This window comes from Phocoena phocoena, chromosome 1 (assembly GCF_963924675.1).
Source record: "Phocoena phocoena chromosome 1, mPhoPho1.1, whole genome shotgun sequence".
In the NCBI taxonomy this organism is placed as follows: Eukaryota; Metazoa; Chordata; class Mammalia; order Artiodactyla; family Phocoenidae; genus Phocoena; species Phocoena phocoena.
The window spans coordinates 45,467,595-45,492,555 of record NC_089219.1 but is presented as its reverse complement, the minus strand read 5'-3'; the positions used below and the strand labels follow the sequence as shown (position 1 = coordinate 45,492,555).

Genomic DNA, 24,961 nt, shown 5'->3' with positions numbered 1-24,961 from the left:
CGAGCTCTCTAGAGGACCCGCGGGGGTCTCAGCTCCCCCTGCCCAGTCATGCCCTCCTCCCTTGCTCATGGGTCTCTGGGGAGTGCGCCCCAGTAAGCCTGCTGCCACAACTCTCCGTCTCAGAGTCTTGCCTTTGGATCCTCTGACATACCTTTCTTTCTGCACTGTCTCCCCACGTTGGAATGTAAACTCCATTGACAGTAGGGACCTTGTTTTGCTCAATGCTCTCTACCTGGGGCCTTGCCTCATGCCTAACACATACCAGATGCTCACAGACACCCGTGGAACGAACCAAGTAGCTGAGAGCTTATCATCCTGAGCTGAGGAGTGGACACTGGGATTCTCTGCAGGTTCCCAGACATCTCTGGGGAGAGGGTCCCTATAACAGGGTGGTCTTCCAGCAGCCAAGCAGGTAGGCCCCATGAGTCACAGTGATTTGTGTATTCATGTTAAAGGGAAGACGGTATGAGACACCCAGGTCACATACACACTTTAAGGGACTTTGTCCCGCCACAAAAGATGAAGCAGGGAGATGCTGTCTAAAGCCTGAGGTGACCCTGGCCTGCTCCTACGCCAGTCTCGGGCCTGCTGCTGAAGGACAGAGCCCAGCAAGTCACAGAGCCTCTGGCGAGCACCTGCCCTACATCCAGCCTGAGTCAGCCTTGGGAGAGGACAGAGACGGCCTAAAGGGCCCCCCGAAGTAATCCCACCTTTTCACGGAGCTTCTGAAAACCTCTAGAGCCATATACTTGAAACCTCCTGGTCAAATGCAGCCTGTTAATCCCAAAGTAGGGAAAACCTGAAAGGGAGGTGCTTTATTCCCACTCTGCAGATGAGGAAACTCAGGATCTGAGTGGAAGGTAGAATAGGAGACTCTTGGAAATGGCGTTCCCCAGTCCACTGATGCCTGCCAGAAATGAATTGAGCTTTCTAATGGATCGACATGACACTTAAATACATGACCAAATGAGAGCACGTTCACATGTGCTCACAATGCCATTGTCAAAATTTTGCTTCCAAATGCCTGTTGCTTAAAAGTCCAAGTCCCTATAGGACGACTTTTATACTAATAGTGGGACATCCCCGTCCACCCTCCTGCTTCCTTCTCCCAGACTTGCTCTGACTAGGTGAGTACTCTGTTCTCAAGTCTAAGGCCAAATAGGGCCTGAAAATCATCCTGTATTTCCTCCCTCCCTGTGTTTAACGAGGAAGGTAAGAGGGTGGGGAGGATGAGGTAGGTGGGCATTTGGGATTTGGGGAGGTAGGCACAACTCTATGGAGGAAGCAGCTGTCATCACATATGAACTTCCCAGTTCTTCACAATACAGCACGTGGTGTCTGAGCCTCAGTCTCCTCACCTGCATGCGGAGGATAGAAACGCCAGTCCTGCCTGCCTCACTTTGCAGACCAGCTGCAAGGTGCCTGAAGGGAGAGAGCAGTGGGTGCCAGGCTCCACAGCTTAGCTGCAAGGTCCAAGGGGACAGACGAAGGCCAACCACTAGGGCTGTCCTCACTCCAGGGGCTGGGATGAGCACCCAGGCCTGCCCTGTAACACTGGCACCCTTCCAGGGCAGTCCTCAAGCTGCAAGGTCACCTGCTGACGGCCCACTTGCAGCCTCTGACCCACACGCTCAAGACCCAGGCTGGCTTCGCCCTCTCACTCCCCACTCTCCCACCAGTAGCAAGGGGGCTTCCGCCCCCTCAGCCTGGCTTCAAGCCACCACCATCACTCATCCAAGAATGACCGCAATGGCCTCCAGCTCTACTCGGTACAGTCGCCCTGCCAACTCGCCCTCCACACGCCCACAGAGTGTTCTTTAAAAAATCCCTTTGACTCAGCGATTCTGCTTAGGAATTTATCCAATGGCTGCGCTGGCAGAAGTACTCTAAGATACGTGAACAAGGATGCTCGCTGCAGCATTACTTGTAATAGCTAACCACCAGAAATAACTCGAATGTCCGTCGACAGGTATTAATGCAGCTGCTCAAAAGAACAATATAGCTCATATGTGCTGATGGGGCAAGATCTGCGATCCCAAGGTATTAGGTGAAAAAAGGAAGGTGCAGAATGGTCTACAAATAGGATGACACTAAGCAGTGTCCATATATACATCCTTATTATACATATACGTTTTAATGGCGCTACATGAGAAACTCTAAGTTGTGGTTACCCTTAGGGAAAAGGACCAGAGTTGCCTTGTGCGGGAGGACAACTTTTACCTGGGGAAGCCTGAAGTGCCAGCATTCAAGGCCCTTGAGAGCTGGCCCCTCCAGCCTCACCCCCGCCCTCCCTGCGCTCCCCATTTCCAACCACTCCCCAGTGCTCCAGGATCTTTTTCGACCCCCTGCTTTTGCACACTCGCCGCCTTCCCCAGTAACCCCTTCACACACACCACCACCAGCCCAATCTGTCCTTTTCCTGGTAAACCCTGCCCTGCCCAGCCTAAAAGGTACCTTGTAAAGTGGAAGGAGTACAACCTGGGAGTCAGGGACACGGGGCTGGAAACAGCACTGTTATGGATGGAGGTGACATGGGCTCCTGGACCCCTCTTCAGAGTGATCCTCCCACAGCAGGAAGTGTCCTGGCTGCCTGCTCTCAGTAAAGTCCCTCGGGAATCGCACTCAGCCCAACAAAGCCACCTCACCCGAGGTCTCTCCCGAATTGGGAGCAGTGTTATCCAGTGACTGGTGACAAGTCACTGGTGTTTGTAGAAAGGCTCAGCACCTCGGGTCCATGAGGACAACTCTGTTCCAGGGGGCCCACGGAGCCGGGAACCAGCCAAAGGCCTCAGGTGCAAACTCACTGAGCTCAGTCCCTCTTCCACCCGGTGCTGCTATCGTCACTCCCCGCACGTGCTGACCCTCAAGGCTCTCCCCGAGCTTTCACCTGCAAATCTCTATCTCAGGGTTTCCTAGGGGAGTCGACCTACAACACCAGCTGCGTGACCTTCAGCAATTCCTTACACTATCTGCACCCCCTCATCTACAGGGCCCAGAATGCTGCCCGGCACACAGGAGGAATTCAACACTTCTCTTGAATATGGAAACATTTACCTTGCAAGGGTTTTGTGAGGACTGAACAAGATGCTGTGTATACGCTGCCTGGCCCAGAGCAGGACTTGATGCTATCTGAACAGAGGCCAGCTGAACCAGGGATGTACTCAGTCCATTAACCAAGGTACTAGTGAGAAATTTACAATGAATATTCTATTCAGATCTTCTGCCGTCATTGTGGAATGTGTCCACAATTTAAGTAATGCCATAGAGCCTAGCGACCATCACAGACACCTAATATGAAGCAAACAGTGTAGGTCATATTAGCCTCAAGTTTCAGATGAAGAAACTGAAACTCAGAGAGATGAAGATTCTTATTTAAAGTCACAAGATGGGTCACGGACAAAGCTGGGGCAGGTCAGGCTCCAGGGCCAGCACTTGTGCGGAGGCAGGCTCATGGCAAGGGCCCGCACGCATCTGTGGGTGCCCCTCCTGATGGCACCCCCACAACAAGCACAGGCTCCAGTGCACCAGAAGGGCTCTTTATTGTCAGTGAGACCACCAGCCAAAGGAGCACTGGGCTCCGAGCAGGCCCCAGGCACCACCCAGGACCCAGGACCCTCAGGGGGAGAGGGGCACAGGGAGCTCCAGGCCTCAGAATGGTCCTTGGCTCACACAGCACCGTGCAAATACAGAGCTAAAAACTTCCTGAATGTCTCTGGCTGGAAACCAGTCGGCCCAACAGGTTCCTGGAAAGAACACAGCCCATTAGGATCCTGCTACTAGGTTGAATGGCAGCAATTAAAACAAAGGTAGGTTTCATGCAAATCCTAAGTGCCTGGATAATAACTGTTTCTTTCTCTCACGACCAAGGAGGAGCGCTGGGGAGCTGGTGCCAAGAGATGCCGGGGGCGCTGGACTAGCGAGGAGGATACGAAGCATCCCAGAACCTTTCAGCCAAATCGTCTGTTGACATTGCCCTGATCCCTAATCCTGCTCACCTCAACCACCACAAACAAATGTTCTGTTGCCCCTTTTGATTCCCAGGGACAATATCCCTCACTCCCTCCACACACATTCATGAGGCACCTTCTCTGTATCAGAGCTGTGCCCAGTGCTGGAAATCCAATAATGACTTGAATCTGGCTCCCACCCTTAAGGAGCTTCCAGCCAGGTTTGCAATAGTGATAATACAAGGTGATGGGCCTCATAATAGAAGTAGGAAAAAGACGCTAAGAAAACGGGAGAAAATAACTAACACACTGACTTCCATACATGGAAGAGAGCATGTATGAATGAGTCTTAAAGGGCAAGTACAACAGAATGGGCCAGAAAGAAAAAAGAAAGGAGACTTCAGAGAGGCCAGTATATGCACTGGTCTGGAGGCACAAATGAAGGTGGGAAGAGCTAGGGCGAGGCTGGAGCCCAGGGTCCGTGATGGTGGAGGTGGGGTGGGTGTGGGAAGAGACAGGTAAGGAGGAGTCACGTGACCACACCAGCAGAGGCCTGGCACTAAGTCACTATTTTGGAAGGAAGAGGCTGAAAGAAGAGGACCTGAAGACGTGAAGGGGAGAGGGAGAGCACAACTAAGAGCAGAGGGACGTGGAGGAGTCTGGTGTGGCCGCACAGGTGAGGGACAATGAATGGTGTCTGGGGCCAAAGAGAAGGGACCAGACCAGTAGGCATTTCAGGGGTAGACAATACTGACAGACACTGGAGAACTCATCATTCCACTAACATACAGATAATGTTCAAAGGCTCAACAACTACATTTCAACAAATCTACTGAGGCCCTGTGTGGGACATGGCTCGTCGGCCACAGATCCAGCAGCACCCCGCTCTGTTCTGTCTCATCCCCCAGTCCTGTTTTGTCTCTTCAGAGCGCTTATCACTGCCTGGTATTACATCATGATTCTATTTAGATACTGCCACTGCCCACTACACAGAACACAGGCCTGCTCTCTGTCAGCCGAGCACTGAAGGTGCAGCAGTGAGCGACAATGCCATGGAGGAATGAAATGAACGCATCATTCATGGACTCAGCCTTTGAGGATCTCAGTGCTCGGTTTAACAGAGGAGAAGAACACATAAACAGATAACTATAGAACAGCAGCGTGACTGTGCTGTGACTGGGGGGACCCAGGGGCTATGGGAACCCACCCAAGGTACTTAAGCAAGGCTGGGATTGGGATGGTGGGTCTTTATGCTAAACCTGGAATGACAATTAGAAGACAAGCAGATGACAGGGAAAGGGGGGAGAGGGAAGAGGGAGCAAGGAGGAAGCAGCCTCCTCTGTAAAGGGAACAGCACCTACTGGGATCCTGAGCTACTCAGGCAGCGGCGCGTACTGGACAGCTACAAGGAGCTCGGCGTGGTGGGCACCGGGGAGTGCGGGAGGTGAGGTGAAGAGCGGGCTGGGGCCCAGGGTGGAAGGCACTGTTTTAGGTAATGGGCAGGGCTGAAGTATCCCTCCAGGCAGAGGTCCTGAGCGTGAAGACCCTAAAGCCGGGGCCCCACTCACAAGCATCCCGTCAACCCCAAGCCAGGCTCACTCTGGGGAGGGTGAGTCCTGGCCCTGGGCCCATCACCAGGCCAGAGGCGGCTGGACTTACCACAACTGCCTTCTTTCTGACCACCGGGAGACACCAAAAATGCTCATAGAGGAGCTGATCCGAGTCTATCCAGACTAGATTCTTGACACCCTCATCAGAGGCCAGATCTGTGGTGTTCAGCTGTAGCACCAGGAACTGGAAGACACGTCCATCAGTGCCCACACTTTGCACGACTACTGGCTGCTCCAAAACCTTAGTGTCGTTCTGAGAGGAAAAGAGGACAAGTAAATCAAATCAGAAATGGTGGGGTGAAAGGAGCAGCACAAACCAGGCAATTTCTAGTTCTGGTCTTCGAAATAAACCCCCACCCCTCTTTAGTGGTTCCCCCCGCAGGACACTGAAAAGAGAATGCGGAGCTGAGGGCACTGTCCAGGGCCAGGCCTTCTCGCCCGCACCCAGCCTGGCTCTGCCTGGCCTCAGATGCCTCGTGGCCCTGGGGTACCTGCTCTTCAACTTGAGCACATTAAAGTACTAATGCCTGCCACTGAGAGGTGATTGCCAGGCAAGCTGCACAGTACAGAAGGATGAGCTGGGAGGTTAATGACGGCGAACCCCTCCAACTCACGGCTGTAACCTGATGGTGACAACAGTGACGTCTATCAAATGTTAACCTGGAGGGTCAATTCATATAATATATATAATCTCATTCAGTTCTCACTCCATTTGACAGTTGAGGAAACAGACTGGGTGAGGCAGTGACTCATCTGAAGTCACAACGATGTGTGGCATCAGAACCTACAATGGCTAGTGCTAGACCAGTCACACTTTCCATCTGCCTTACTTTACTCCTCAGGGCTGGGCATCTGGAATGCCCTAAGCCCACTGGCAGGCATCTCACCTGAGCTTCAGCTTCTCAGTGCAACTCTGAGTATGTGTCAGATTCCTGAGTGTCCACTCCAGCTGTGTCGGCCCCAGGATTCCACCAGTCAACACATTTGCTGATTACCTCTTTCAATTAGTGCCACTTGTTAACAGTAATACTACTAGCAACCATTTACTGAAGGCCTCTCATGTGCCAGGTATCACACCAGTTTTACATAAAGTCACCTCTAATCTCATAAATCCAGTGGTATATACCCACTTAACAGATGAGGAAACTGAGGTTCAGAGAGGTGGTATAATTTGCTCAAGGTTACCCAGGATCAGACCCCAGGCTATTAAATCACTTGGAATCTTACTGTTCTGGTCTACACCTAGTGTCCCATTGTATCTGATAGTAGCTCCTCTGCCATTCTCAAAAGTATACCAGTCTGGATGACAAATCATATGTTCACCCTACTGAGCCTGCAGGAATCCAGTTTGGTGACTGCTATCCACTGGACAAAGATTCAATAGGCAGGCCCCATGAAGCAAAGCATCCTTGATTCAAAGATGCTGCCTACATTCATCGCTCCAGGGCTGAATCTGACATTAGGAATAGCTAATGTCAGACCTCAGTGTAGGCCACACTGGGACCGTTGGCCTTAGAAATACCTGTTTTTAGCTGTGTGAGAAATAAAAAAGAAAAGTACCTCTAAGTGTTAGCTGAGAATTCTGTATTGACTCTTATCTCCCTCTACAGATCAATAAAACTGCAGGTAGTACATAAATTTCTCAGCAATTTTACCTTTTACACAGAGGCTCTTCCCGTAATTGCTCAACTTCACATCCCCAGGAATAATTTGTACCTGGAGGGGTTGGGGGAGACCTCCTCTCCTACCCAACTGGGTGGCAATTAGTGACAGCACTGCTACCCATGCTCTGCTGGCACAGAAGCTACAATGAGCCTGCAGGCCTGGGACCTGGCATGTGACTATCTCTGCCTCCCTATCCTTGCCCAGAGTCAGGAGGCAGCATGTCCTCTGAAGTTGGAGAGATCAGGGCTCCAATGCTTGCTTCCCTACTCATTAGCTGTGGGATCCTGGGCAAGTTACCAAACCTTCCAGAGCCTTCAGAAAGTATGTCAGAGAATGGGAATTAAGATAACCTCCCAAGGACTGGAAAGACACAAGAAGGTCACATAAAGATGTGACAGCTGCTAATCTCTTAGCTGTGTGACCTTGGGGAAGTTACTGAGCCTCCCTGAGCTTCAGTTTCTTCATCTGTAAAATGAAGCTAATAGTATCTGCCACGGGGGGGTTGCTACAAGGATTAAATAATGCAATGGTTCTCAAATTTTAGTGGAGTGGTTTTCAAATTTGAGCTTGTACCAAAATCACCTGGAGGGCTTGTTAAAAGAGACTGCCAGGCCCCACCCCCAGAGCTTCTGATGCAGGATGTCTGGGGTGGGTCTGAGAAGTTGCATTTCCAACAAGTCCCCAGATGATGTCCATGCTGCTAATCCATGACCATATTTTGAGAACCACTGCTATAAAGAGCCCTAATTAAATGTTTGGCATGTAGCAGATGCTCAATACAGGCAAGGTCCATACTACTCTCTATCTCATTAGGCTAACCACACTGTACCAACCCCACTGAGACCAAGTAAGATGGGAAACAGAGCATTCTGAAGTTCATCACTCCTCCAGGAGGGCCTTAGGCTCTAACCAATACCTGAGAGCCCGACAGCAGCCCTCAACATCATCCCTCCCCTCTCGCCCCACAACACACACACAAAAAGCCAGGGATCTGGTGTCCCAGGCCTGCTTGGGGACTCCCATATTGTCATCCCCTTCCTGGAGGCCTTTGCTCCCCCGCCAGGCTTTCCTCCAATCATGGGACAGCACTGTGTGACAACCACTCAGCCTGCATTCTATAACATCTATAGTCCCTGAGACCTCCTCTTAGAATCAAAGGGCTACCATCCAAGTGGTATCTTGGGTCCTCAGAACCTGTCCTGAGTGGGCAGGCAGGCCTGGGCCATCTCCTGCTTCACTTCCTCCTGCCTGCCCGATGGAGCCTTATGCTCTGGGCTCCAACAGTACAGAACAGAGGCAGTGTGCTGGAGCACAGACAACTGAAGCCTTAGGAGTTGGGTCTACCTAGTCCCAATCCTTTCTCCACCACTTACTGCTGTGTAATTCTGGACAAGCCTCCCTAGGATTCAGAGGCATAATCTGAAAAATGGCGATCGCAATGAAACCTTGTGGGCTATTGTGATACAAAAAATGAGGCATCTTATGTTAAAGACAAGCACATCGTAGGCCCCCAGCAGATGGCAGCTCATCTCTGTAGGGTGAGTGGAAGTGCCTCTCCCTAAAACTCCTCAGTCAAGCAAAAAAATAAATCCCTCCATGCCCCCTTTCCTTTGAGTAGTGTAAGGCAGGAAACCAACACAATGTAAGGCAGCTCGGTGATCTTCTCCACATACGTACCCCATAGAGGAGCCGAGCCTGAGCCAGGGCATTGCCAAAGGCAAACAGGATCATCTTGGCCCGCAGCTGATCTGGTTGAAAGCGGTGTGGTCGTAAATTGGCTGACTCCAGCAAATACAGGGTATGGGGATATGGGTAAGGATAACCCTCCCGGAATCCTGCAAGACATGCCATCATGTGGAGGGGTAGAAAAGATTAATCAGCCTGCCCCAAAGCCTCAGGAAAGTCACCCAACCTCAGCTTAGTGCCAGGCACGACAGAGACTCAGTAGAGGTAGATATTATCACTATAGCTCAGGGGCTGGCAAACGTCAACCTGCCGGCCTAATCTGGCCCGTTTTTGAAAATAAAATTTTTACTGGAGCACACCCACACCCACTCATTTACATATGTCTATTACGTAGCTGTGACAGAGACCATACGTGGCTTGCAAAACCTAAAATACCATCTGGCTCTTTACAGAAAATGTTTGCCAACCGGTTCCAGGTGATTCTTGCAGGCTAGCTCTAACTCCACCCCTTTCTCGCTCATTCAAGCACACAGAGGATAGTGATATTAGAAGGATAACCTGAAATCTATGGTAATTATTTTTTTAAAAAGCACATCACTTGCAAAATTGAATACTTGATTATTAGTAACAAATGACTTGCCTCATACCTCACAACACTATGCTGAGCATCAGAGTTCAGCATTTGTTCATCTCAGCCACAACCCTGCCAGGTCACCACTGCTTCCCCTACATGGCCATGAGCAAACCCTTGGAGGCTGGGGGCTTCTAGAGTGACTGACCTGGATTAGCGAAAGTGGGTGAAACAGAGGCAGAAAGAGGCTGGGAAAAGTGTGGGCTCTGAAAATCCCAGAGGAGAGCACTACTTAAGAAAAAGAGACATGACTTTCCTGTCTGCCTCAGTTCCTCCGCACGTGTGAGTACCCAACACTCAGCACTCACTCTCTGCCAAGCTCTAACACAGGAACCAGGAACAGAGCCCACGTGGCGCCTGCCACTGCCTTTGAGGAGCTCACCAAGTCTAGAGGGGAGACAGACAGGAAAACTGATCACATCCACACAGAGGGACATGTCAAGACACGAGGGAAGCCAGGGGGCTGTGTGAGGACAGACGAAAGGCCCCAGACCAGACTGCGAGGTTGCAGAGCATTTCTGGGAAGAAGTGAGTCCTAAGGTGAATTGTGACAGATGAGTAGTCATTAAACGAAGACAAAAAGAGGTGAATGGTCAAAAGTGCAGGCAGAGGGAAAAGGAAGTGCCAAAGCATGGTGGTGAGAAAAGCCACAGTTGGAATACAGGGGGCTTGTCGGGGAGGAGACAAAGATGAGGCTGGAGAGAGGGGCAGAGGTCAGATGTGAAGGCCTTCATGTGATAAGCTAAGGAGTTCAAACTTTATCCAACAGGCAATGGGGAGGTGGGCATGGAGAGCAATGGGATTAAATCTGTGTTCTATAAAGACTACTCTGGGGCTTCCCTGGTGGCACAGTGGTTGAGAATCCGCCTGCCAACGCAGGGGAGACATGGGTTCGATCCCTGGTCCGGGAAGATCCCACATGCCACGGAGCAACTAAGCCCGTGAGCCACAACTACTGAGCCTGCGCTCTAGAGCCTGCAAGCCACAACTACTGAGCCTGTGTGCCACAACTACTGAGCCTGTGTGCCACAACTACTGAAGCCCACATGCCCTAGTGCCCGTGCTCTGCAACAAGAGAAGCCACTGCAACGAAGAGTAGCCCCCACTCTCCACAACTAGAGAAAGCCCGCGTGCAGCAACGAAGACTCAATGCAGCCAAAAATAAATAAATAAATAAATAAATTTATAAAACAAACAAACAAACAAAAGACTACTCTGGAACTGTGAACTAGAGGGACCAGAGAGGAAAACAGCCTGGGTCAGACTAACCTGTCGAGAGGTTGTGGTAATAGGCTGGATGAGAGACAGTAGGGACTGACTGAGGTGTAGCTGTGGAAATGGAGAGAGGTTAAGGAGAAAGGTGCTACCTTAATGACTGAGTGGATGGCAGGAACTGCAGGCCTGCGCAGCCTGACTCCCTAGTTTCTGTCTTGGCTCACTGGGGAGGTGGTGGTGCTTTGTTTGATGGAGGTGGGATGAAGAGCCCCATTCAAGGACTGTGGGGCTTCCTCCATCCTAGCAGGAGGTTGGCAGAGTTTACAGGGTACACAGAGAGGGGGTGCCTTTCAAGGGAACTATGAATAAAGGAAACACCTGATGCCTGGTCAAAAGCCCCTCAAGCTACCCATTACAACTGATGTAACAGAATACTTCTCAGGGGTCAAAAGTAAAGTCAGTCTTTGAGCCAATCCAAACCTCCCTGAGTCTCAGTTTCCTTGCCTATAAAATGGGGTTTACTGGTACCTATCTCACAGGGCTGCTACACGGCTCTTAGGAGAAAATGCACATGAGGTGCCTAGCAGATACTAAGTACTCAAGTGTTTCCTTTCTCTTTGGAGAAAGCTTGTCCCTCATCTGCACACTGCCTAAAGTCAAAGGCTTTGATACTTACCTGTATCATCGTTCACATCATAAACACTGCATTCCTGAAGACCCACAGTGGGAGATATGGGATAGAAGGTCTCAAGAACATGATTCTTAGTAGCTTCTACTTCCTCTTGGGAGGCTATGGGGGGCAGAGGATCCTTGGCATTCAGTTGGGCTCCACTGGAACCATGGACCTGAATAAGAGTAGACTCTAAAGGGGGAGAAAAACGATTAGTCTAACCTGGTCTAAAGCCTTAGCGAGGCAAAGTCTAAAGCTTTCATCCTGCCATGCTCCTCAAGTCTTTTACAGCTTTACTATCTGATCTGCCTCATCACAGAAAACAGAACTTTGGAAATTCATCCTTGCGCTTATCATGTAAGCAGGTGAGCCTCCTTCACTTGAAGGGTGCCATCCTCTGCCTCTGCCTCTGCCTCTGCCGGGCCTTGGAGTAGACAAGGAAACATCAGATCCAAAGGACTGAGTGGCCTGGCTGAAGTCACAGAACAAGCATGTAACAGGACTGGAGTTGAAATGAAGGTTACATCATTCCTAATCTAGTGATCTTCATTCTAAAGAATAGAAGGGGACACGAGAACAAGATGGTGGAGGAGAAGGACCTGAGCTCACCTCCTCTCACAAAAACACCAAAACAACTAACTGTTGGGCTTCCCTGGGGGCGCAGTGGTTGAGAGTTCACCTGCCGGTGCAGGGGACACGAGTTCGTGCCCCGATCCGGGAGGATCCCACATGCCGCGGAGCGGCTGGGCCCGTGAGCCATGGCCGCTGAGCCTGCGCGTCCGGAGCCTGTGCTCCACAACGAGAGAGGCCGCAACACTGAGAGGCCCGCGTACCACACACACAAAAAAAACGAAACAACTAACTGCTGAACAACCATCGACAAAAAAGGACTGGAACCTACCAAAAAAGATATTCTACTTCTAAAGACAAAGAAGAAGCCACAGCAAGATGGTTGGAGGGGTGCATTCGAAATACAATTAAATCCCACATCCACTGAGTGGGCAACTCACAGACTGGAAAATAATTACATCACAGAGGTTCTCCCACAGGAGTGAGAGTTCTAAGCCCCACAAAAGGCTCTTCAGTCTGGGGGTCTGGCATCAGGAGGAGGAATCCCCAGAGCATTTGGCTTTGAAGGGCAGTGGGGCTTGATTGCAGGAACTCGACAGGACTGGGAGATAAAGAAATGCCACTCTTGGAAGGCGGACACAGGGTCTTGTGTGCACCAGGACCCAGGGGAAAAAGTACTGACCTCATAGGAGCCTGGGCCAGACCTACCTGCTGATCTTGGAGGGTCTCCTGGGGAAGTGGGGGGGGGGGCGGGGGGCAGCTGTGGCTCACAGTGGGGTCAAGGACACTGGTGGCAGAGGTACTGGAGAGTACTCATTGGCGTGAACGGTCCTGGAGGCTACCATTTTGATGCCAAGACCTGACCCCACCCAAGAGCCCACAGGCTCCAGGGCAGGGATGGCTCCAGTCAAACAACCAACAGGGCGGGAACACAGCCCTGCCCATCAGCACACAGGCTGCTTAAAGTCTTCCTCAGCCCACAGCCCCCTCTAAACACACCCTTGACACAGCCCTGCCCGCCAGAGGGACAAGACCCAGCGACACCCACCAGTGGGCGAGCACCAGTCCCTCCCACGAGGAAGCCTGCACAAGCCTACATGTAAGAATGGATACTATAAAACTCTTAGAGGAAAACATAGGTAGAACACTCTGACATAAATTGCAGCAATATCTTTTTTGATCCACCTTCTAGAGTAATGAAAATAAAAACAAAACAAATTGGAAACTAATCGAACTTAAAAGCTTTTGCACAGTAAAGGAAACCATAAACAAAACAAAAAGACAACACACAGAATGGGAAAAAGTATTTGCAAACGATGCGACTGGCAAGGGATTAATCTCCAAAATATACAAACAGCTCATGCAGCTCAATATCGAAAAAAAACCCAATCAAAAATGGGAAGATCTAAATAGACATTTCTCCAAAGAAGACATACAGATGGCCAAAAAGCACATGAAAAGATACTCAACATCACTAATTATTAGAGAAATGCAAATCAAAACTATTAAGAGGTATCACCTCACGCCAGTCAGAATGGCCATCATCAAAGTCTACAAACAGGGACTTCACACAGTGGTTGCAGAGTGGTGGCACAGTGGTTGAGAGTCTGCCCACCAATGCAGGGGACACAGGTTTGAACCCTGGTCTGGGAGGACCCCACATGCCATGGAGCAACTGAACCCATGCGCCACAGCTACTGAGCCTGCGCTCTGCAGCCCGCAAGCCACAGCTACTGAGCCCGTGTGCCACAAATGCTCAGGCCCACACTCCTGGAGGCCGTGCTCGGCAACAGGAGAGGCCACTACAATGAGAGGCCCGTGCACCGTAGTGAAGAATAGCCCCCGCTTGCCACAACTAGAGGGAGCCCGCGCACAGCAGTGAGGGCCCAATGCAGCCAAAAATAAATAATAAATACAATAAGTAAATTAAAAAAACAGTCTACAAACAATAAATGCTGGAGAGGGTGTGGAGAAAACGGAATCCTCCTACACTGTTTATGGGAATGTAACTTGGTACAGCCACTATGGAGAAGAGTATGGAGGTTCCTTAAAAAACTAAAAATAGAGCTACTACCATATGATCCAGCAATCCCACTCCTGGGTATATATCCAGAGAAAATCATACTTCGAAAAGATACACGCACCCCAGTGTTCACTGCAGCACTATTTACAACAGCCAAGACATGGAAGCAACCTAAATGTCCATCAACAGAGGAATGGATAAAAAAGATACATATATACAATGGAATAATGGTACATATATACAATGGAATATTACTCAGCCATAAAAAAGAATGAAATAATGCCATTTGCGCAAGATGGATGGGCCTAGAGATTATCATACTAAGTGAAGTAAGTCAGAGAAAGACAAGTATCATATGATATCACTTATATGTGGAATCTAAAAAAATGACACAAATGAACTTATTTACAAAACAGAAACAGACTCACAGACTTAGAAACAAACTAATGGTTACCAAAGGGGAAAGGTGGGGGGTAGGGATAAATTAGGTGGTTAGAATTAACATATACACACTACTATATATAAAACAGATAATCAGGGGCTTCCCTGGTGGTGCAGTGGTTGAGAATCTGCCTGCCAGTGCAGGGGACACGGGTTTGAGCCCTGGTCCGGGAAGATCCCACATGCCGCAGAGCAACTAAGCTCGTGTGCCACAACTACTGAGCCTGTGCGTCTGGAGCCTGTGCTCCGCAACAAGAGAGGCCGCGACAGTGAGAGGTCTGCGCATCGCAGTGAAGAGTGGTCCCCGCTCGCCGCAACTAGAGAAAGTCCTTGCACAGAAACGAAGACCTAACACAGCCAAAGATAAATAAATAAATAAATAAATAAATAAAAAAGACCTCACCTCAATCATCACCTCCTCTAGGAAGCCTCCCTCAATTCTTTCCATAAAAGAAAAAAAGAAAAACAGATAATCAACAAGGACCTACTGCAATAAGGTATATGGGAAAAGAATCTGAATAGATATAACTAAATCACTTTGATACACACCTGAAACTAACACAACACTGTAAGTCAACTATACTGCAATATAAAATTAAAAATTTAAAGAAAAAGGATTAGTTAAGAATAGTTTTTATCCTAAAAGAAAAAAAACATTTGTTAAGGTGTTAATCCCGGGTTTCTTGAGAGAGGGACTGACCAATGCGCTCTTCTTCCTGTGTTCTCTTTCCAGTGAGCCTTGAGGCCTGGGGATCTCTGTGGGCTCAGAGGCTGTGGGTTCAGACCTTCCCAGGCACCTGCGTTAAGCTGGGGACGCAGAAATGAGTGAGAGTAACTCTCTGCTTTCACGGAGCTGGCTAGGGAGTACAACAAAAGTATGAACCACACTCAGAGAGAGCAGAGGTGGGGACAACTGATCTCTTCTGGAATACCTGAGAAGCTTCCTGAGGGAAGCAATGCCTTTAAACTTGCTTCTGAAAGATGGATAAGAGCGGAGCTTCTCAACACTGGCACTCTTCACATTTTGGATGAGGTAATTCTTTGGTGAGGGAGGCTGTCCTATGCACTGTAGATATTTGGCAGCATCCCTGGCCTCTACTCACTAGATGCCAATAGAACTTCCACTACTAGCCCCAGCTCTGGTTCAAGTTATGACAAACGAAAATGTCTCCAGACAATACCAAATCCCTCCTAGAGGGTAAAACCACCCTTGGTTGAAAACTGCTGTGTCAGAGTTTGCCAGGCAAAGAAAAGTGAGGAAACTGTTCTAGTGAAGTAGGAGTAACATGTTCCAAAGCACAAAGCATGCTGCTCCATGGCAGAGCTTAGGGAAGTAAGTCCAGATAACTGGAGTATGATATGGTAGGAAGGAGGGATGGAGAGAGAGAAGTACTGAAACTACAGGCTAAGGAGAAAGGCTACCAAATCCATGAAGAGGGCCAGATTGCCCTCAACAGGTCAGAGTAAAAAAAAAAAAAAATAGAGCCAGTCAGAAAGCCTCACTTAAGTCAGATTAGCATATTTGCCACAGGGACACATAGGTATATGAGGAAATGAACTGACATCTGACTGAGCAGCAAGACTGCTCGCTGTGAATGTGTCCAGATGCCCTTCACAGAGGTCCCACAGGAGGCCAAATGCCATCTGGAAAGACTCCTGGAGAATGGCCTCCTAGGGATTCTCCATGGGGTCAAACCTTCCTCGTGGTGCTTGGGCTTTGAGAAATACAAATCAAATACTACACAGCGCAATGTGATGGTAACTGACCAGGGCTGATGATCCTATCTGTCTAAAAACTGGTTCGGCCATAGCAAAGATCAATAAAACTAAAAGTTGGTTCTTTGAGAAGATAAACAAAATTGATAAACCTTTAGCCAGACTCATCAAGAAAAAAAGGGAGAGGACTAAAATCAATAAAATTAGAAATGAAAAAGGACAGATTACAACTGACACTGCAGAGATACAAAAGATCATAAGAGACTGCTACAAGCAACTATATGCCAATAAAATGGACAACCTGGAAGAAATGGACAAATTCTTGGAAAAGTACAACCTTCCAAGATTGAACCAGGAAGAATTAGAAAATATAAACAGACCAATCACAGGTAATGAAATTGGAACTGTAATTAAAAATCTTCCAACAAACAAAAGTCTATGACCAGATGGCTTCACAGATGAATTCTATCAAACATTTAGAGAAGAGTTAACATCTATCCTTCTCAAACGCTTCCAAAAAATTGCAGAGAGGAACACTCCCAAACTCTTTCTACAAGGCCACCATCACCCTGATACCAAAACCAGACAAAGATATCACAAAAAAAGAAAATTATAGACCAATATCAATGAACATAGACTCAAAAACCCTCAACAAAATACTAGAAAACAGAATCCAACAACACATTAAAAGAATCATACGCCATGATCAAGTGGGGTTTATCCCAGGGACGCAAGGATTCTTCAATATACGCAAATCAATCAATGTGATACACCATATTAACAAATTAAAGAATAAAAACCATATGATCATCTCAGTAGATGCAGAAAAAGCTTTTGACAAAATTCAACACCCATTTATGATAAAAACTCTCCAGAAAGTGGGAACAGAGGGAACCTACCTCAACATAATAAGAGCCATATATGGCAAACCCACAGCAAACATCATTCTCAGTGGTAAAAAACTGAAAGCATTTCCTCTAAAATCAGGAACAAGATAAGGATGTCCACTCTCGCCACTATTATTCAACACAGTATTGGAAGTCCTAGCCACAGCAATCAGAGAAGAAAAAGAAATAAGAGAACACAAATTGGTAAAGAAGAAGTAAAACTGTCACTGTTTGCTGATGACATGATGCTATACATAGAAAATCCTAAAGATGCCACCAGAAAACTACTAGAACTAATCAATGAATTTGGTAAGGTTGCAGGATACAAAATTAATGCACAGAAATCTCTTGCATTCCTATACAGTAACAATGAAAGATCAGAAAGAGAAATTAAGGAAACAATCCTATTTACCATCACAACAAAAAGAATAAAATACCTAGGAATAAAACCTACCTAAGGAGGCAAAAGACCTGTACTCAGAAAACTGTAAAACACTGATGAAAGAAATCAAAGATAACATAAACAGATGGAGAGATAAACCATGCTCCTGGATTGGAAGAATCAATATTGTGAAAATGACTGTACTACCCAAAGCAATCTACAGGTTCAATGCAATCCCTATCAAATTACCAATGGCATTTTCCACAGAACTAGAACAAGAAATTTTACAATCTGTATGGAAACACAAAAGACCCCAAATAGCCAAAGCAATCTTAAGAAAGAAAAACAGAGCTGGAGGAATCAGGCCCCCTGGCTTCAGACTATACTACAAAGCTACAGTAATCAAGACAGTAGGGTACTGGCACAAAAACAGAAATATAGCTCAACGGAACAGGATAGAAAGCCGAGATAAACCCACGCACATATGGTCACCTTATCTTTGACAAAGGAGGCAAGAATATACAGCGGAGAAAAGACAGCCTCTTCAATAAGTGGTGCTGGGAAAAATGGATGGATACATGTAAAAGAATGAAATTAGAACACACCCTAACACCATAAACAAAAATAAACTCAAAATGGATTAAAAACCTACATGTAAGGCCAAACACTATAAATCTCTTAGAAGAAAACATAGGCAGAACACCCCATGACATAAATCACAGCAAAATCCTTTTTGACCCACCTCCTAGAGCAAGGGAAATAAAAACAAAAATAAACAAATGGGACCTAATGAAACTTAAAAGCTTTTGCACAGCAAAGGAAGCCATACACAAGACAAAAAGGCAGCCCTCAGAATGGGAGAAAATATTTGCAAATGAAGCAACTGACAAATGATTAATCTCCAAAATATACAAGCAGCTCATGCAACTCAATATCACAGAAACAAACAACCTAATCCAAAAATAGGGGGAAGACCTAAAGAGACATTTCTCCAGAGAAGACATACAGATGGCCAACAAATACAAGAAAAGATGCTCAACATCACTAATCATTAGAGAAATGCAAATCAAAACCATAATGAGGTATCACCTCACACCGGTCAGAACAGCCATCATCAAAAAATCTAGAAACAATAAATGCTAGAGAGGGTGTGGAGAAAAGGGAACCCTCACACACTGTTGGTGGGAATGTAAATTGATACAGCCACTATGGAGAACAGTACGGAGGTTCCTTAGAAAACTAAAGATAGAACTACCACATGACCCAGCAATCCCACTACTGGGCATATACCCTGAGAAAACCATAATTTAAAAAGATACAGTTACCACAATGTTCACTGCAGCACTATTTACAATAGCCAGGACATGGAAGCAACCTAAATGTGCATCAACAGGTGAATGGATAAAGATGTGGCACATATATACAATGGAATATTACTCAGCCATAAAAAGGAATGAAATTGAGTTATTTGTAGTGAGGTGGATGGACCTAGAATCTGTCATACAGTGAAGTAAGTCAGAAAGAGAAAAATAAATACAGCATGCTAACGCATATATATGGAATTTAAAAAAGCAGTACTGATGAACCTAGTGGCAGGGCAGGAATAAAGACACAGACATAAAAGAACGGACTTGAGGGCACGGGTGGGGGGTAAGGGGAAGCTGGGATGAAGTGAGAGAGTATACACTACCAAATGTAAAATGGATGGTTAGTGGGAAGCTGCTGCATAGCACAAGGAGATCAACTTGATGCTTTGTGACGACCTAGAGGGATGGGATAGGGAGGGTGGGAGGGAGGCTCAAGAGGAAGGGGATATGGGGATGTATGTATACATATAGCTGATTCACTTTGTTGTATAGCAGAAACTAACACAACATTGTAAAGCATTTATACTCCAATAAAGATGTGGGAAAAAAAAACTGGTTTGGCCAACAACAATGTAATTTAATTAGCATGTGTCCTCCTTTACTGGGTATGCAAACATCATACCCACACCTCAAGAACAGTTTTCTCAAGTATTTCCTGTTTCCTCACACATAATGTGAAAGGAAGATAAATGTGCCTGGACCTCTCCTAACCTTGGGTTTTAGGTTCTCCCCACAGACCACTCTACTGTGGTTTCCAATTCAATTCCCTCCACATCCCTCCTCCAGCAACAGCTCCAAATGGGGCAGTTTAATTAGAGGTAATACTTGATAATGGGCCAACAAGTACTCCTCTATTAATGAGGTTCACTAACTTCCTTAGTGGTGCCATTACCTCTACAAAGCTGACTCCTTGCCAGGAAGTCCATACTCAAAGGGCAAGTTGGAGAAACCTGACCAAGCAGATGTCCTGAAAACCCCAAATTACTCCACAGCTGGTTACTCTGCTCCAGGATTCACCAAAGACAGCACTTGTGATTTCAGAACATCCCTGTCTAAAACATCTGAGGTTTGGTATTAATTCACCCATCCCTTCAGTCAGCACCTTTTGTGTGGCATGAACTGTTAGACACTGTGGACAAAAATGAATATGACACAGTCTCTATCATCAGAAGTTCAGTTTAGTGGGGCAGACAGATGTTAAATAATCACAATATAGTAATAATGTGTGTTATGATAAAAGTAGGCATATGGACACAAGGAGCACAGAACTAACCTGTGGATTCACATGGGAAGGGGGCTTGAGCTGAGTCATGCAGACACATAGAATTTAGTCAAATGAGGAAAGAAGAAAAGAGCATTCCAGACAGAACGTACAGCACATGCAAAGGCAAAGCCTGATGCCAAAAAGCTGCATGTGGCTAAGTGTAAACTGGGAATGGAGGTGAGAGCAGGAGAGCAGGAGATAAGACTAGAAAGACCAGGTGGTGGCCAAATCACAGAAAGCCTTGGAAACCACGATAAATGGTCAAGCTATTGCGAGACAATGAAGGATTTGAAACAGGGAAGGGACATAAGACAACCTGCACTTTAGAAAGATCATTCTAGCAGCTATGTGGAAAATGGATTTGGAAAATGAGAAAAGCATGAATGGAGTAAGAAGGCTCTTGCAGTAGAATATGAGCTTTGGAGTGCAGACTATATGTTTTATTACTTCCTTATCTTCAACTTTTAGGCACTGAGAGGCACTCAACAGATACGGTTTGAATTAAGTCTTGAAAAGAAATGATTAAAAAAGAAAACGGCTGGGGCCTCCCTGGTGGCACAGTGGTTGAGAGTCCGCCTGCCAATGCAGGGGACATGGGTTCGTGCCCCGGTCCGGGAAGATCCCACATGCCGCGGAGCGGCTAGGCCCGTGAGCCATGGCCGCTGAGCCTGCGCGTCCGGAGCCTGTGCTCCGCAACGGGAGAGGCCACAACAGTGAGAGGCCCGCGTACTGCAAAAAAAAAAAAAAAAAAGGAAAAGGCTGGGTTATGGCTAATGAAATGACACTGAGGATGTCATTTCAATGTCTGAGCCACAAAACTGAACCATGAAGGATGGGAGTGAGAATAGGTATGGCAGCAGGGAAGGGAATATAAGCTGGTGATGGGGCTAAGAGCAGAAAGACAATGAACAGACAAAGGCTTTCTGCTATACAGGAGGACCAACCTCGATTCCAGGTGGTGGATAACGTGTTGTTTTGGGCACAGATCCGTCTGGCCAGAGAAGGATGCTTGAGAATCTGGGATTTACACAGCTGTATCAGACTGTCCACAATGACTGGGCTTGGAGAAAAGAAGAGACATTTGGAGATGTAAAGCAACAGGCTGACTCCAAGATCCATCAATTGGAAACCTTATTGACTTGGGGGAGACTTACCAGTAGGTCTCTCTCTTGGGGATGTCTTCAGTAGAGTGCCAGAGACGAGCGTGAAAGATCACATTCAGAACACATTCATCTTGATTCTCTATGTGGTTCCTTGGATCGTCAGCAAGGCTAAGCACTTTCTCAGGAAGGCCTTCTATTAACTTGGTCTTGGTAAGCCAGAGAGCCTGCTTTACACCTTTAGAGTCATCAGTCACAAAAAACCAAAACCAAAAAAGAGAAAGTCATTCAGGAAGAGATGCTTATCCCTGCCGGGTAGCATTTTGGGGAAAAAGCAGCCTTGAGAGAGAGATGGGATTTGTTCCGACATCTGAGGGGTCAGAACTAAAATAAAAAGCAGAAGCTATGAGAGCCAGATTTCAACTCAGCTTCAGGAATGACCATCTAAAGACAGTTAACAGTTGATTGAGGCAGTGAGTACTTGCCTCAGGAGGAATTCAAACAGCCACTAAGATGGCTGAGATCATGAGGCTGAATCTTGCAGGCAAGGATTTGTTTGTTACCTGCAGAATTCAGACCCCAGATTACAGGACTACATCATTAGATGCCAACCTCTCAAAACCTAGATCCTTTCTATTAACCGACACCCTAGTCCCTGGCTGGAAAAGCTCATGTCTGCCAAATATATGTCATTTAATAGATATGGGCCCAGGATTAAGTGCATACTGCTCTATCAAGGGAAAGAGCTTTTGGAAATAATGGAAATAACTTCTGGATCATGAATAACTTGAGGAGCCCTGAGTTTGGGAGCACTAGATTATCTTTCGCATCTGACTCTGAGAGATTCTGTAACAAGCTATTTTATAAGCAGATTTTTGTATGAAGCCCTATGAAATGTACTGCTGTATTTGTCAAAAGAATCATTCTGAGGATGTTGCTCCATTTATTATGCAGGGTCCTCCCTGAGACCTTCTGAACTTCTCCCTGGCCTCTGTACAGGAAGGTTGGGCTTTTCCTGGGTAGAGCACTGTTTTGTCTTTTGGACATGGTGAATTGCATAACTCACAAAGTTTCTCTATACCAGGGGTCAAACTTTTTCTTAAAGGGCCAGACAGTAAATATTTTCAGCTTCTGGGCCACAGTCTCTATCACAACTACTCAGCTCTGCCACTGTAGCACGAAAGCAGCCATAGGTAATCAGTAAACAGGTGTGCATGGTTTCACTATAATAAAGCTATTTATAGAAACAGGCAACTGGCCTAGTCAGCAGACTCCATCTCTGTACCATTTGTTGACTGCTAGCAAGCTGAGAGTCAACTTTGGGGCTCCCCTGGACACGTACAACCTCACAGAATGGATTTTTTGTATTCACTGTTTCATTTTTCCTTTGTGCTGATCCTCTCACCTATTTTTAATTTAATCTGGCTGTGCTACAAAATTTCTGTAAGATGCCCAAAATACTTTTCAGGAAAAGGAGTATAAATAAACTAAAAGATCTGATTCAGAGTGCTTAGTCTCCAAAAACTAATTTAACCCCCTTACTCTCAGCGGGATGGGCTGTGGTGCAGGCTACTCATCCCAGTTGAAAAAACATCACTCGACTCAGAGATATATCTTCATTTGAAAAACTATGTCTGGGATTAAAGCAAACTTAGCACACTTTGAGGGAAACACCCTCAGACAATTTCTTCTGTGGTGATAAATGAAAGGTAATGAGACTTTTCACTTTAAGGCTCATAAGACATCAGAAACACAAATATTTAGAAACGTTAACTTCTGGATTTTGTGGTGCAGCAGAAAGAACCCTGGACTGGGGGTCGGGTAACCTGACTTTTAGTCCCAACACTGCCACCGTTCCTTAAACTTGAAAATGGATAAAATACTAAGAATTTATGGTTCACTAGTATATGAATAATATGTAAGAGCTGCCATTTACTGAACATTACCATCTACTCTGTGCCAGGAGCTTTAACTACAAGTTGGATGGGATTTTATGGAATGGAGGATGAAACTCAAGAGACTAAGGAATTTGTTACAAGTCCCAAACCTTGTAAGCGATGGGGCTGGGAGGAGAACCTGAGTCTATGTTAAAGCCCATGATCTCTCCATTACCCCAATCTGCTTCTCTAGCCCTGTATCTTGCAGTTTTATTACAGACTTTACAGAACCCCTCTGCATATGGTGAAAGCATAGTGTATGTTTTCAGCCTAGTCAAACAAGTTAACCTTAACTTCTAAGACACAGCTAATGCATTTCATCCACATGGTAACGTTACCAGGGTCACTCAAGGGTGCCAAGTCTTGTGAGGTCCTTCACAGCACCCTGTGAGGATACTGGAAGTGTTTAAAGGCCAAAAATACAGCTTTCAGGAATGGGTTTGAGCAGCTTAAGAGGCTGGCCAGTTGACATAAGTTTTTTTCAAACCTAGGATTTATTATCTGGCTTAGTCCCCAAATCCTGCCAGGTCTCTTTCTTTCCTAATTACTTACTGGAAAATTCTTTCCCACTTACCTGGACCATTTTGTGTTTTCAGGACCTGTCCTAACCCCACTCTGATTTAGGGACTAAGGAAGAATGAGGAGGAAAAAATGGGTAAGAGGACTCTCAATAAACCCCCTCCAGGGACTCTGGAACATAATTTCCCGTACTGCCCCAGACATACATACAGATGGTTTTGGCTAAAGTCATTTTGACCTGTTCTTAGTGAGAGTGAAAGAGAGCAGAAGTGGACTAGATGGATTTTAGGCCCAGATCCTTTCCCTGAAAACATCTCAGCTCTGACCGTTGACAAAGGACATCGACCTGGGAAACCAGAGGTGTAGCCCTGGCTTCACTAGTAACGCACAGTGCACCTGTGAGCAGATCACTGGCAAATCACTTCCTCTCTGTCACAATTACCAATTCTAATTACCAATTAACTTGATTGACTAACCTGAAATGAGGCGATAGACCTGCAGATTAAGTACCATTTCTGTTGTCTCTTTGCACTATAATTCCCCTCCAACTAGTTCTCAAACATAGTTACATCTCCAGGGTGCAAGAGCTGGGTCAATGTGAACCACCTAGTCAAAACCACTCATTTCACAGGAAATGGAGGCTCAGGAAGCTTCAGTCACTTGCCCAAAATCACACAGAGGCTGAGGGGCAGGGCTAGGCCTAGAAACCAGATCTTTTCACTTAGCCACTAAAACTCTAATACTTCCTCACACATACTCCTCTTTACATCTCACTTAATCCTAACAATTCACAGAAGATGAGAATCAATATCGGGCCACTTCGCAGACAGAGAAACCGAGACCCACTGAGTTTCAACGTCTTGCCCAAGGCCACAGAAGGTCGGGGTCAGTGCTGGGTAGAGGACCAAGGTCCCCTCCCGCCCGTCCTGGGGCCTCACCCTCGAGGAGGCGGCAACGCTGGTGGAAGACGTAGCAGGCCTGGTCTTTGTACAGCGGGTGCTCGTGAAGCGGGGGCAAGCGGCGGAACTTCGGGGGCGTCCAGCCAGGTTCCCAGGGCGGGAAGACTGGCCGCGCCAGACCGGGCATAAAGTGCATCTTCCCCGCGTAGGTGATGGGCTCCAGTCCAGGAATCTCGTACACCCTGTCCGGGGGAGGAGGCTCGGGCTTCCGCGTGGAGCGCACGCCCCACTCGTACGCCCCGCGTCTTGGGGCCCCGCAGCTCCCAAGACCGAGCCGCCCGGGGCGAGCAAGCGCCAGCCTTGCTGACCTCGACGCCAACGCCATACCGATCCGATCTCTTCAAGACCTCCACCTGGACGCCGCCATCTTCC

The 24,961-nt window shown here is 47.1% G+C and overlaps 1 protein-coding gene across 1 annotated transcript; it reads right to left on the bottom strand.

Annotated features, from left to right (window-relative positions):
• Positions 1–3,520: 3,520 nt before the first annotated feature.
• Positions 3,521–24,961, bottom strand: MRPL37 (mitochondrial ribosomal protein L37). Its single transcript, XM_065892232.1, has 7 exons — positions 24,569–24,961; positions 21,229–21,412; positions 21,019–21,134; positions 11,431–11,616; positions 8,900–9,057; positions 5,607–5,810; positions 3,521–3,743 (listed from the first exon to the last, which is right to left on the bottom strand). The coding sequence occupies exons 1-7, from the start codon at positions 24,912–24,914 to the stop codon at positions 3,666–3,668; spliced, it is 1,272 nt and encodes a 423-aa protein (XP_065748304.1). The 5' UTR covers positions 24,915–24,961; the 3' UTR covers positions 3,521–3,665.

Bases quoted from the DNA above. Each gene is read 5' to 3' on its own strand.
- MRPL37 (XM_065892232.1), bottom strand. From the start codon at position 24,914: ATGGCGTTGGCGTCGAGGTCAGCAAGGCTGGCGCTTGCTCGCCCCGGG. The intron at 21,135-21,228 runs GTAAGTCTCCCC...CTTTTCTCCAAG, and splicing joins CCCAAGAGAGAGACCTACTG to CCCAGTCATTGTGGACAGTC. The intron at 5,811-8,899 runs GTACGTATGTGG...TTTTCCTCTCAG, and splicing joins AGGCTCGGCTCCTCTATGGG to AACGACACTAAGGTTTTGGA.